At 33.1% G+C, this 14,951-nt stretch overlaps 1 protein-coding gene across 6 annotated transcripts in view; it reads right to left on the bottom strand.

Moving 5' to 3' along the window:
- Nucleotides 1-14,951, bottom strand: part of LOC141462363 (rab11 family-interacting protein 4A-like) — a 154,393-nt gene that overhangs the window by 35,402 nt on the left and 104,040 nt on the right. For all 6 annotated transcript variants that reach the window (XM_074144158.1, XM_074144160.1, XM_074144157.1 and 3 more), the window contains 2 exons: nt 14,872-14,907; nt 13,332-13,449 (listed from right to left, as the gene is read on the bottom strand). In XM_074144158.1, the coding sequence (XP_074000259.1) occupies nt 13,332-13,449; nt 14,872-14,907 (154 nt within the window). The remainder of the gene's footprint in view (nt 1-13,331; nt 13,450-14,871; nt 14,908-14,951) is intronic.

The raw sequence follows: 14,951 nt of genomic DNA, 5'->3' as shown, positions 1-14,951 counted from the left end.
CACGCTACACTCTTGTACTGATGGGAATTCTTTAAAACGGTGGGAATTTAAGGGCATTGGTTTACAGTTATATCGCATTTTAAAGCTTAGTAACCCTGGGACTAAAATTTCACTTTGCCCTCCTAAATGCACTTTTTTGGTTTTGTTTTTTGATTCTAATTCCAAAGAAAGTGGGGGAAAGCTGCAAATAAATCACTCAAAACGCAGTGGAGCATGCGATATTAAAGTAAAATCGGCGCAGTAGTTTTCGCACTGATTTTTCTGAAAGTTGGAATTTACTGAGATGGTAAAGAAAGAATTCTGAAAAGAAACCTCTACGAAAAAAACCAACATCCCTCGGAAAAAATGCCTTTAAAATGGTTGGAATTACATGTATTTTTTTTAAAAAAACTAAATCTAGACAATTAGACCGTTTCAGTATTGTGTTTAAACGTGCAGTCAATGAATTGATTATAATCAAATAAACCAGTTAAAGATCTTTGCTGCGCATATAAACATTACGTAGCCAGTATATATCTCTGGCACTTGTTTATAAATGTTAACCAATCAAAAGCATGTGTAAACTATTTCTTTATTAGATAAAATGAGCGTCAGCATGAAGCGTACACAGAAGCATTCTTTGAATTTAGATGTAATTACGTCAGGGTTTAAAATATTGATTGTATCTTTTCAAAAAGAGATATACGTTCTGTTCTTTTTAAAATGTCCTTGCGAATTTGGATATTTATTAACTCACTCCGCTGGTAAGAGCAAGATGATCGCATGGGGACGGTATATGGTTAATTGGCTTTAGGTGTGGAGGAGGCGGAAGTAGCTTGGGGATTGCACTAATTAAATATTTGAAAGAAGTACTGCATTCTTCCGGTGACTTATCTTTTAACGTTTATTTTCATCTGCTCCTGAAGGAGGAACTTCTGGCTTGCTACTTAAAAGTTAGTATGGGTTCCATCCTAAATATAATTCAGGACAATAAACAAAATTTGCCAATTAAAACTCTGTGAACTGTAATAAGAGAAAGTTGTGTTTTTCTTTAAAAGCAAGGATAAAACAAAAGAGAAATAAAAACAATAGAAGTGTTTACAGTAAAAAAGAAAAGCTACACGGACAAACTGGCCATTTCAGTTTGAAACACGAATAATGCATTATTTACCCCCCACTTCCGCAGAACATTCCAAAGTAGAAAAAGAAAGAAAATTAATTAATATGAAAGTCCGCACGCCAGAGAGGGAGAAGACTCAATCAAATGACGGATACATTTAAGAGAAATAATGATAAGAATAGAGGAGAGTTCATTGTTGTTCAAACATTAACTTAAAAACTCTCTTTAAGTGTTTTCAACTGGTTAAAGTAAACAACTTTGGTTAGCTTGGCTATGAATCAGTAACAAACAGGAAGTGATGCGAACGTGTCCACTATTCGGAATTGAGTTTGGACCGGAAATAGATGTTTTGAGGGCCTTCTGAATAAGAAAAATGAGTACTTTTGTTTTTTTTTTCAATTTATCAAACAGGAAATGCTACAATTGATGAAGTATAAACTTCCGTTCCTCAATCACGATACCTTTCTTTGCAGTTGGAAGTTAAGCCATATCTGAAAAGTAGGCTATCACTATTACTATTGATTGCTGATAAGTAGCCTTAAACATAGTGCCAGAAAACTTACTGAGCTTTCCTTGGGCCTATTTTGTGACTAATAGCGAAAAAGCATTTTTTTTTTTTTTCATCATCCTAAAGCCGGGTACATTGTGACCAAAAAAATGAAATAAACTAATCTATCTGGCAGACAAGGTCTTTATTCAAAATTTGTTCGGAAAAGTACTAAATAACTGCGGGTCGAGTAGTCAGGAATAAGTTTCATATCAACAACAAGGAACAGGGATATCACAACTATTACGCATCACAATATTTCCTTGACTTGAGTTGAACTAAAGATAACTGACAATGACTAACCTTTCTTTGAGAAAAATAAGGGATCGCCCAATTTTATATCTGATCCAGAATGCAGTTACGTTCACTGCGTTTTCTAATCGTACAATTAAATGTGAATTAGCAACAAGATGATAAATAAACGGCTAACGCTCAAAAAATATCTTTTTCGCTGCGTTAATTCGACCTTGAAAATTAGACTTACTGAAAATATATTGATCAAAGTGGACGCCTGTATAAGAATAAGTAAGTAATTGTCAACTCAGGTAGTTCTTTGATATATGTGGAAGCAGAATAAATGAGACATAATCTCATGTGAGAAACTGTCACACCATTTTCTCTTACTTTTTCATTGACAGAACAATGAGTATGTTTCTTGTTCACTTAATCTTGTTCAAGACTACTTGTTCTACGCCTTAAATACCATTTAAAACAATTCCGCAATAATCAAATTAGATGACTTCAAGACATTGCATTTTTGGGAGCAAATCATATCACAAAAGTATTACACAAATATAATCATTGTAAAAAATAATAATAATAAGATATAATCAACAAGGCACTATTGTTTGATTCCAATTTAAATTTTTTAAATTATACTATAATCATTTTTAATTTAATAACAAAATACCTTAATTTCAAAGGCGTTTGAAGCATTTCAATAAAACCCTACAAATTAAAAAAGTGTATTGCTCCTGAAGAGTGGTTAATCCATTTAAAACTTAAATTTGTACACTTACTGTACAACTTAAAAAATAAGTACAATTAAAAACACTAATCACTCCTAAAAATCACTCAAATTTTCGATGAACTGTCAAATCCATAGTTAATTTCTCAAAACCATGGAAGACGATTTATTAATACCAATATTAACTTATGGTTCACCCTAATCAAAAATAATAAACCACTACTAAAAAATTAAAAAATAAATAAATGAAGGAAACCAAAACAGATTATTCGTAACGATCACATATTCCCCTCACGAACTGGACGATGGCCGGCAGACTACTGGCTGACTGATTCTAACTATAGAAGCATACAGTGTTGCCGTTGCCATTGCAGACAGTGTTCTCACTCTCTAAAAATAAATATCCCTCACTTTTACATTTTCCCCCTTTTATTATTTTACCTATGTTTAAAAATTATTCTAGACTCTATTTTGTGAGGGATGTTTTATTATAAAGACTGTTATAATGAAAAGCCGGACTAAAAGTTATGATTTTTTTTTTTTTTTTTTCTAACTGGTGGGGGCTTCTTTATAAACTGACATGGTCTCTCAAGCAACCATAGAAATGATTCTTTCTCTCTCCTCAAAGGAATTATAAATCCGTATCGATGTTTCCATTAGTTGTAAAAGATAATCCTGTGGAAAATTGACTTTTAAGTGATTGTAAAATCTTGATGTAGATACCAAAAAATATGTTTTGATCTAAATAAACATGATAAATATATAGGTTTCGTGACCGTAAATTATTCAATTAAGGATTCAAAATTGGCGAGGAATCGGTCAAACAAAAACAACAACTCGTCTTTCTGCCAACGTTTCGCCAAACGTATTGTCTTCTTCAGGGCGTGGCTATGCTCAACCTGTGCTGTGCTATGTTGTTTTTATTTGACCGATTCCTCGCCAATTTTGAATCCTTAGCTTTAGACAACTTGTAGTTTCATAGGTATGAAATGCTTAAAGATTGCAGTAATACTACGAACAAATGTGCTGATTTCTTGAAAGAATCCTAAAAGTGTACACTCACTCGAGGTTTTAAATAACCATAAGCAAAGGTAGGGGTTACATGACAAACCGAAGTAATTAAACGATTAGAAACGTAAGCAGTTTGGGGAAACGTTTGATTCTTTCGCAGGTACAGAGATTTAGTGTGAAGTTTTATTAAACTGCGATTCACTTACAAGTCCTTAATATCTGAATTTAACTTCGTAGTTTCTTAGGAATCATAATTTCATTTAAAATTTGTCTTTTTTTGAACATTTCAAATAATAGTGATAGCTATATGTATATAGAATTATTATTCCAGCTTAAAATGAAACAGACATTAACTTTTTTGTTTCAAATTAGAAACTGCTGAAATGCTTTCTATACCTTGAACTTTTAAAACTAAAACTTGTAATAGCCTTGCTATAACTAACCATTTTCGGGCTATACCTACAATTAGAGTTCACTGAGACCCCTCAGCGATTCCTGGTTGTTTCAAAACTCAAGTGGGTAAGCTATTGGTTATTACTAAGTTTATAGAAAATCGTTGAAGCCAAGTTCAATAAAATCTCGAAAAACTGAAAGAAAAGAAACTCTTCAAGTAGATACAAACTTCCATGAAGCGGTTTTCGTCTGAAACCTTAGTATCGAAAGTTTTATAAGAATTAAAAGTATACAAGTAATTGTTTATTTTATTTTTATGAATTCCGTTTATACGCAATAAACGGTTTATTTCTGGAGAAAGAAAATGTGAAATGATTATAAAACTAATTTGATTCTTTCTGATTGATGGATTTTGGTACAAAGACCATCCGCTAGAAACCTTATTTTGAATATCAAAATAAAATTTCCTGTAAACAATATTTCGAAAATATGACAGGACGACCGAACTTCCACTTGCGACAATCAAGATGAATGTAAGAAGAACTCTAACAACCAGACAGACAAACCAAGAACTAGCTGCAAGAATAGCAGTTTTAAGAGACAGCGGATTGTAGCTATTAGTTACGCTAAGATACCTGATCTTGTTAGCTACGCCTGATGCGACCAATCCTAATCTAGCAGGTGGTCGAAGAGGTTTTCAAATTTTTTAATCTAATATGAAACTAATCTTTCTTTATTTTTTCTATCCAGAAATCTAGTTCAGTCTTAGAAATGATATTATCCACTACATTAGTTCTTGTTAGCGGGTGTAACGAGAGCCTGCATTTGTCTGAGTTTGCAGCTGTAAAAATGAAAACTAACAGCAATTTTTTTTTGTTTAAAGGAAAACTCTAACCTTATATTTTGTACTGACGTGACGTAACTGACAGTCTAAATAGAAGGAATTTAAATTGAAGCATTTTATTGAAGAAAAATTAGCTCAAACGAGCAAACTTTTAAACGTTTTACACTCACTGCAATCAAAAAAACAAAATACACTTATTTTGAAACATTTTTTTAAAGGAACTTCGATTAAGGTAACAGGAGAGGAAAAGGAATAGACTTCCCAAAAAAGATTCATTTCCGTTCACAGTGTGATGTTCAGACATAACTCCTGAGTAACCAAATTTTTGCCAAACTTTTGAGTTTTAAGAAAATTACTCCGTCATTACCAGTACAAATTTACTGATAAGATATTTGACATTTGAGATTTTATAGAGAACGATATCTAAAATTTTTCACTCGCCAAAGATTTTGCTTTTGTGATATTTATTTCCTCAAATAGACACCACTTATCCCTAAAATATTATTGTATGGTGTTATGATAAGCCAGTAATACATTTATGATTTATGTGCTGAACAATCTCTTTTTCATTAGGAGAGCTGATGAAGGAAAACCACAGTTTCTAGAAACCATTTTTTACGATTAAAACAAATAAGAGGCACTCTATTGTAAATTCGCATGGATTTCACCCGAATACAATTCACAATGAAAGATCTACTCAAGAGATAGACCGTTCTCAAAGTGAACGTACATTTTGGAGAATCTCTATCTCCCAATTTCTTCTCTAATCTCTAAGAGAGAGATGGACCAATATCTGACAATAGCCGCTAGTATCTAGTGAAGTCGTGAGAGGATGCTTGGCCTGAGATAGAGAGAGAGATGATTATGAAGAGGATGATGTGAAGAGATGAAGGAGAGCAACCTTTCACATTCCTTCACAACCAACGGACTGCCAACTGTGGTGGATATAACACACCGAGCCAAGACATTGACCTCTAATAGAAGGAAAAATTTGTTGTTTTTTTTGCTACTTTTCCTTCAATTTCAAACATTGCTTAGACATATTTATTGACGCTATAATTATAAGCAGATGACAAACTTTATATATACATATGTCTGATCGCTACCATTAGCAAATATTAGTTTTTTACTTTCCCTTAACACCTCGTTAGTACTAGAATAAGGCAGATCACAGATTTTGAATTTTTATTGGAAACATCCGGCTTGAAGCCCCAAAGAATAAGATGACGTACTATTAAAAAACTGAAGTGTAATACCTAAGTGAATGAAATCCACAGAAACTAAAAATTAAAAAAAAAAACCTCAGATAATTTAAATTTATATTTTTCGACCACGTTAGCACATTAGCAGAGGCGACAATAAGGTTTAGATCGAAATGGATAAACCAGAAAATACCTCTTTACTGAAAAAAGATTTACCACATGAGGATAAGCACTTCTAAGATTTCCTTTAAATCTTTACAATTATTGTGGAAAAGGTAGTTCTGCAACTTTTACATTAAATATTTTTCCGTGGAAATTTGAATGAGGGGATTTTTGGGCGTGAGAATGATGGGTAACTCTTGGAAGTGACATTTAGAGTGTAAAGTAAGGACCTCAACTCTTTGTTAAATATTAGTAATAATTAAATTTGTAACCATAATTCCAGATTTTTAGTAAATGTTTTAATCAGAACTGTCACCGACTTCTATCTATTACTTTTCTGGAAATGGTTACAATAAACCTTTTTGTTTTTCCAAAAAACTTGACTTAAGCGATGTTCTTAGTGTGATGTTAAAGCTTAAGCTTTCCTTCAAGAACCGTATTAAAATACAATTCCATCATCTGTTTATTATTATTATTATTTAAACGCGTCAATTGTTTCAAGAAAAATTCAAAAAGAAAGATAGTTATTTTACCGGAAGTGCGACTATAAAGCATGACTGCTTTGATCAAGAAAATATATTTGCGTAAATTATAATAAGAGAAAGCCGCGTGAGTTAAATGAAAAATCTCAAAATTGTGACATTTAAAAAATAAATCTATCTGGGGTTGCTTCATAAGTTTTTGGTTGCATTATGTATAATAAAATGCAGCAGAAGTTAAAAGAAAGATCGAACACAATTGGTTGAAAAGAATTTGTCTCAGCTACTGTTTAAATAGTTTTTGTGGATATAATTGAACGGGTAAATCAGTAAAAAATATATTTATTTTTAACCAGAAACAGAGTGCACAAAATGAGAATTGTGCAATTTAAAAGTGTTATTAACATCGACGTGTTAATTAAAGCTCTGAACCAGACCAACTTCCTCTTCACAAAGTTTGGCAAAAATAACTGGAAAATATGAAATTTGCCAAGATTTCTATACCTTTTCAAAAAGAGAGAGATTAATCAATCAATGATTCACCCCCCACCGTGGGAGAAATAATTTCACACCCTCCTTCTCTGTTGTACACACTGTTCGCTCCAATGTTCGCTCTCTCTTCCTCTGATCGCCACAACTCACTCTCACTTCACCTTGATGTAAGTGTAAAAGGAACACACATGCAACGATAGTTCCATGCTCTAGACGGAAGAGGGCGTTGGCGGATCTATACTCAAGGCCGTCCCAAGGTGAGAATCTATCAGTCAAACAGTTTGGCTTAAAGAACTAAAATAGAATTTGGTATTTAAACTCTGGACGATTTTCTTTTATTGCAGCTGTTATTCATAATTCTGAGAGACCAACTTTCTTTAAATGATTAATTTCATTCAAATAAATATGGCCATGTTGGAGGGGGGATTTCCTCGTCACAACGAACTTTGAATGAATGCTCATTGCACGTAAGCAGATCAATAACATCTAATAAGAAGCGTGTTGTAAAGTGTAAAAGAGTCATTCAAAGACAAAATGCAGAAGAATTTTTACCTTTATACCAATGGGAACTAAATATAAAAGTATAATTCGAAACATATAGAAAATGGGTTATCCAAACAAGTCATCTTGCAGAACATATTTTGCAGTAGCATAATATGCAACAGCAAAATATTTATAGAATTCCTACCAAATTTTTTTTCTAATAATAGAAAACAATAATTGTTCCTTATTCTTAAAACATCGATTTCCGCAGTGAACTGAGTTACGAACAATTTGAACCGATTGCAATACTGCCAACAATCAAGATAAAAATTCCTCATTAAAATCCACCCGCTGTAAATACTAGAGGAAGTCTGTTAAAATCTAGAAATAACCTTGAGCTGATTAGATCAGCTGATCAGTTAGAGTAGAGAATATTTTAATCCCCCTGATTATGCTTATTATTATTTTTTTACTTTGATTATGATGATAAGTCTGTTCAAATTACTTATTGGATTAGAACCAAAAAAATATTGCAAAATCAAATAATAATAATAGCAATAAAGTATATAAAAATATCCACTGCCGTGATCTCATAAACCTTGATATTTGAAATTTCGTGCGGCTAGACCGGATAGAGTACAGTCTAGTCATAGGAACTTTGGCGAAATCTATTAAAAAAATAACTAAAAATTCTTCGGGTTTAAAAAAAAAACGCTGGTATGAAATAAACGCCTGGCTATCTCTGAATGCCTACAGTTTTTGCACTAACAAAAAAGGTGAGTTGCATTTATCACACGTACATTGACTTACATTCAATTCTGCCCCCATAAGAACTTGAATGGATAATTCAATTATAGAACACCCTGAAAATCAGTTTTTAACAAGAAAAATCAATCAAAAGATAATCTTAATGTGTACATTTTATGCAGGAAGTCCAAAGGAAATGAGCTACTTTCAAAGATTAGCATGAACCCGTAAACTGTGAAGCAGCACTTCCGGTGTACAGAATTTCGGGAGCCACTGGCTTCCAACCATATTGATTGGACCGTTGGATTCGTTTCAGCCGTGAAGTGGTAAACTTCCAAATATATCCATGGTAACAAATTAGTTGATTCTTTTAAAAACGATCCAATCATTACTTCTACACTTGTTTTCGGTCAGAATATAATCACTCTGTAAAGATTTCTCATATTTAATTCTTGATGTAAAAAGTTGCATACTGTTTCCTCTAATATGTCTACGTTGTCCACCCATCTCTTACAACCTTGATCGCCGATCGTCCAATAACATTGAGCACCTTTAAAGTTGTTTTCATCAAAGGTTGTAGAGATGGGCCATCCTTCACGTGGATCATCATCAAAAAAATAGTATTCCCACGTTTAAATTTAGAAAATAAAAGAGCATCATTACTATAAACCTTCACCAACCTTAAAAAGAATTTCCGTTGGCGACTGATCGCTAAAAAATAAATAAATGCAACAAGGATCAACAAATATTCCAGATTATCCATTCCAACGAAATATAGCACAACAGGTCTACTTCAAAAAAACCCATATTAAGAAAACTATTTGATAGATTTAGGTACTTTGTAAACAAATTTACTTTGTAAATAAAATCAATAAAAATAACTTTGTACAAAGGTCTTCAACTTTCCGAAAAATATACTAAATGAAGATGCGATCACAACAAGTCCACTTACAAACAAACAAACCAACACGGTAAAATGCAATGAATGTATATGAATAATTGGATAAATAAAATATCCCCTTAAGGAATGGATATTAAGTAGGTCAGCATATCGAACAGGCCAATCGATAGTATATTTAAACTAAATCGATAAAAAAAAAAAAGGGGGCAGTGAATACACATGAATGAGTGGCTCCACGATTCTATAGAAGCGAACAGTGATTAATGTTGAGTGTAAATAATCTTTTCTTAATAAATAACCTAGACTAACCTAGAAAATGTAAAAAAAAAAAAAAAATAATTGCAAGTACCTAAATTCCATGTATCCTTCGGATTATTCCAAAAATGGCCAAACCACGAACTCGCACAAAATAATTTAATATAATTTCAAAACATTGCCCACACAATACAGAAGTTAAATAATCATTCAATAAAGAACCTTCTATTTATGGAGCCTTATAATTATTGAGTAATTATAAAATAGCTATTAGGATATCAATTATTTATTGCGCGACATTTAGATAATATTCATGACTAATGACAGTCTGAAATTCACCTTCATTTTTATTTGATGGACAATATCAGTTATTTTGTAATTTGTAAGTTATTTGTGCATGGCACAGAGGAAGTAGAAATTAGCGTGAATATGATGGAAAATTAGCCAATAAGAAGTAAGAACTGCAGCTGTCTAGACACTCTTGTCGGAGATGCACCACGTTATAGTTGAAAACATAGAGTACTTTTCTGTTGTTAACTCTTTACCACAAATCTACACAAATAAATAAAATATCAATATAGCCGAACTCGAGAATAAGCCCTAAAAAAGAAGTCTGGAGAAACGTTTAAAATAAAAATGAATGTCATTTAGATGAAGAAGTGCGACAAATACGAATTTACAGTAAATAATTTTCACTAAAAAATCGCTTCAGGGAAATTGGTACTCCTCTCAATAACAATCCTTAATATCAAAAAAATTTTTACGACTGCCATAATTCCTGTTGCCGGAGGTAAGTGCATGGAACAAACGAATTTTGTTCAAAATTCTTACAATAACATAAAACAAAATCTCTAAAAAATTTTGATATAAGAAGTAAATGATTCTAGACTAATTACAACGAACTATAAGATCAGTAATGGTAATAGAAAAAGGTCAAATGTAAAGTGGCACATCAGTTATTTTTTATATCGTTGTAAATCTTTAAATAAATTTGCTTCAAGATATAAGGCACCTTCATATATTGAAGAAAAAATATAAAATTCATGAATCGATGACGTCATTTATGAAAAAAGGTTGAAATCGTGCTATTCACGTAACATATAACAAATTAATGTACTCGTTAGGCTAAATTATTTCAATAACCATAACTGATTAATCAACAAAATCAAAATCAACGCAGTGTAGCAATTACTCGCCATTTATTTTACTGAATTTATTATTATTATTTATTATTTACTATATTTTATTCTGGCTCAATGTGTTTCCTAAAAGGGAAAAGGAAATACAAAATTTTTTCAACAAAAACTTGGCAGTAGACCAAGAATTATAATGTCACCTTGCAGTACACTCAGTTTTTCTCAAATCTATTTTCATCTACTGAATCTAAGCCAACTTAAGACGAATATTAAATTTAAATAAATAAATTACTACTTGAAGGAATATTCTCCTAAAGAAATGGGTACTTAATAATAAAATCACTGAGAGTAGGTAAGAAACATTATTGCCTGTATTATTAATAGATAGTCCCGACCAGCAATACAGCGGTGTAATACATTGTTAGTATAAGCTAATGCGCCGTTTCCAAACGGTCAGCCACGCTTCAAACAAATCTAATTCCTCTCTTAAGTCTTAACTAACAAGAAATAAACTTAACTGAATTAAATTTACATTGCACAATAATCTGATATTTAATTTTCCTATATTTAACTGATAAAAAATTTTCAATAAAGATCTTATAATGACTATTTACTTGACAGATGAGCAGAGCATTAGTTGGTCTGTTGAACGAGTATTAAACAACTAAAGAGTTAAATATTAGATTTTTTTGTTTTGATTTCTGCGATCGCATTAAATTGTTAGTCAACGTATTTGTGATTTACTCGTAACATAATTCATTTCATACGACATTTTTAAACTAGAAACGGAGTAAAATACGACAATATCGCTGAAGTAAAATGAATTCCATCTTAATAATTGAAAATTCTTCTATCATAATAATCTATCATAATTATATTATGTCAACTAATTTTGGTATTAAAAACTTATAATTTATAATCTTCAAAATCATGGCTGATGTTAGTTCTAAAAGAACATATGTATAATTTTAAATCAAAAGAACAAAAGAATAAGCAAATAATGTTATGGATTTTAAAATTTTGTTTAACTTTAAATAAAACAATTCTTTCAAAAAACTTATTTAAGTTCCTAGAGAATGTTGGGCTGAAAACCTTAATAAGAGAGGCTAAAAATCATTATGTCAAATGAAGTAAATTCTGCTTTGATTTTCTGATGATGAATTATTTGTATATACGAGGGTCGTTTGAAAAGTCCGTGCAAAGTCAGAGAGATAGCACTACTGGCGCGTATCGAGGTTATGTTTAGTTAGTAGCGTCTCTTGGAAGAACACATACCAAGTTTCAGCCAGATCGGTCTATTTCTTTGTGTTTGGCATTCGTTTGAATCGAGGAAGTCGAGTGATTTTCAAAAAATAGACGAAAAAGAATTTCGTGTGTTGATTAAACACTACTTTATGAAAGGCAAAACGCCTCAGGAGACTAAAGAGAAGCTTGATAAACATTATGGTGACTCTGCACCTTCGATTAGAACAGTTTATTAGTGGTTTCAAAATTTTCGGAGTGGCCATATGGGCACAAGTGACGCTGAACGTTCTGGACGCCCTGTTGAGGTTACTATACCAGAAATCATTGATAAAATCCATGATATGGTGATGGATGACAGAAGAGTGAAGGTGCGTGAGATTGCTAGTGCTGTGGGCATCTCGAATGAACGGGTACATAATATTTTGCATCAACATTTGGACATGACAAAGCTATCCGCAAGATGGGTGCCGCGATTGCTCACGCTTGACCAAAAACGAAATCGTGTGAAGTGTTGCAAGGACGGTTTGCAGCTGTTCCAGAAGAATCCGCAGGACTTTAAGCGTCGTTTCGTCACTGTGGATGAAACATGGATACATCACTACACTCCTGAGACCAAAGAACAATCTAAACAATGGGTTACCAAGGGGGAATCTGCGCCAAAAAAGGCGAAGACCGTTCCTTCGGCCGGAAAGATTATGGCGACTGTCTTTTGGGATCCGCAAGGAATAATCCTCATCGACTATCTGGAAAAGGGTAAAACTATTACAGGTGCATATTATTCATCGTTATTGGACCGTTTGAAAACCGAGCTGCAAGAAAAACGCCCACGATTGGCCCACAAAAAAGTCCTTTTCCATCACGACAACGCACCAGCTCACACCTCAGCAGTTGTGGTCGCAAAATTAATGGAAATAGGGTTCCAACTCGTTTCACATCCCCCCTATTCTCCAGACTTGGCTCCCTCGGACTACTATTTGTTCCCCAATATGAAGAAATGGCTGATTTTATTCAAACGAGGAGGTGATTGCAGAAACGAATGGCTATTTTTCAGACTTGGACAAATCCTATTATTCGGAAGGGATCAACAAACTAGAGCAGCGTTGGACGAAGTGTATAAGCCTAAAAGGAGACTATGTTGAAAAATAAAAAAGGTTTACCCCAAAAAATTAAGTAGTTTTTATTTTTGCACGGACTTTTCAAACGATCCTCGTATGTATAACACTAAAATTTAAGAAAAAACATATCATATCTAAATAAAGAGCTCGATTTAATTTTTTAATAATGCCGCCAATACGTAATCAGTGGGTTCGTTAAAAATATTATATTTACGACATTAGTTACCAAAAAAAAATAATGCAAATATCCTACCTTATGATTGAGATCCAATACGTCTTCTTCAAGTGAAACGTCCGAGTACACATCGTCGCCCGTGTCGCACGCCGAACTACGGCCGGACGAGTTGAACGACGAACTGCGATTCAACTGGCTGTTTATTGGCCGGAGTCACACATTGAAAAAAGGACAAACAAAAATCAGAAAAGATTAACCAAAAGTATACAAATAACTATTGTATTTAACTCCGATTGAACATCAAGCACCGCAGAGAAATGCTACCTCTAGAGTTTGGAAACGAAATGTTGATGCCATGACATATATTTCGCGCTTTTGTAATGCAGAAGAAAGAAAATGGTAGATGGTGAGTTAGGGGTTTAATAGAACCCAAATGGGGTAATACCTGGGGGTAATGAAAACATAAAGAGGCCATTGTGCAGGTGTGGTGATGGGAAGTCCATATCTATGGCATGTTCTCTCTAATTTCCCATTATTTCCCTAGAGAGCGATCGCCGCTCGCCCAGAATGATGTTATTATTCTTTTTAATTTTGTTAGGTTTTTTTTTTCCCAACGTTTATTCATTTCCCAAGGCGACCACTGGAGGGCAATCTTGTCAAACATATCTACCAAATGCACGCAAGATAAATATGAGGTGTACTGGACTATCTAAGGCCATAACTTATCATCCTACGACCAAATAAGGCTTTAATGAGCAAACTTAATTAGATTTACATCGTGCTACAACTGAAGGTGTTAAGAAATTCAACTACGTCAACTGAAAAATCTTAGACATGCAAAATTTTAACAAATGATACTGCACAATCTCAAAAATGGATTCATCCTAAAATAAATTTAAACCAATAATTATAATTCAATTTTAATTTAAGGAGAGAGAGAGTAAATAAAGTCAAATTGTTCCTACTGCTACCGCTAGATTTCACTATCAGCAAAAAAACAAATATAACTTTCCACACCAGTGGTGGGTGTGTGGCTAAGGGGCTACAGTTCAACGAACACGCCTAGTTACAGGTGGCTCTTGTGGAGGTAACAATGACCAGCTGTCAAGATATAGAGGAGGGAAATTAGTTTTTACACAGAGAAATAAAAAAAGAAAATGACTATTAAATTTTGGTTAGACTGTTGAAATAGTGGTAACTAGAAAGAAAAACAAGATTACGGAGGAGTCTCTCTCTCTCGACCCTCTCCTATGGCACGTCATCCTCTCGTGAGGGAGCGAGAAGAATGGTCTATCGCAAGTGAAAGTCACAGGAAATAGATTTTTCCACCCCACCACGAAGTGTATAAAGAAAAAGACGTACGCCATCCACTAGTAGAGGGTTCACCTAACAAACTACCATAGTATGAACGTTCATTTTTTCCTGCAAACCTCGCTTAATTTAATTGAACTTTCTGGAATATGTGATAAAATATATTATTTAAACAAACAGTTTGCGTCGACTAACACTAAATTGGTATTTGAAAGTAATGAAATCGAGATAAAGAGAGATCGTAATCGAGAAAACCACTTTTCCAGAAATATGAAATGATTGCAAAGAAAAAATTAAATAAATGTACCTTGCGAAACTGTTGTTTCCTGTTCGTTTTCCAGATCTGAAACATACGAATTATAAACATTCAATTTGAGAATCAAAAAA

Source organism: Rhodnius prolixus, unplaced genomic scaffold (assembly GCF_049639745.1).
Source record: "Rhodnius prolixus isolate KJV_2025 unplaced genomic scaffold, Rpr scaffold_1, whole genome shotgun sequence".
In the NCBI taxonomy this organism is placed as follows: Eukaryota; Metazoa; Arthropoda; class Insecta; order Hemiptera; family Reduviidae; genus Rhodnius; species Rhodnius prolixus.
This window is presented reverse-complemented; position numbering and strand designations above follow the sequence as displayed.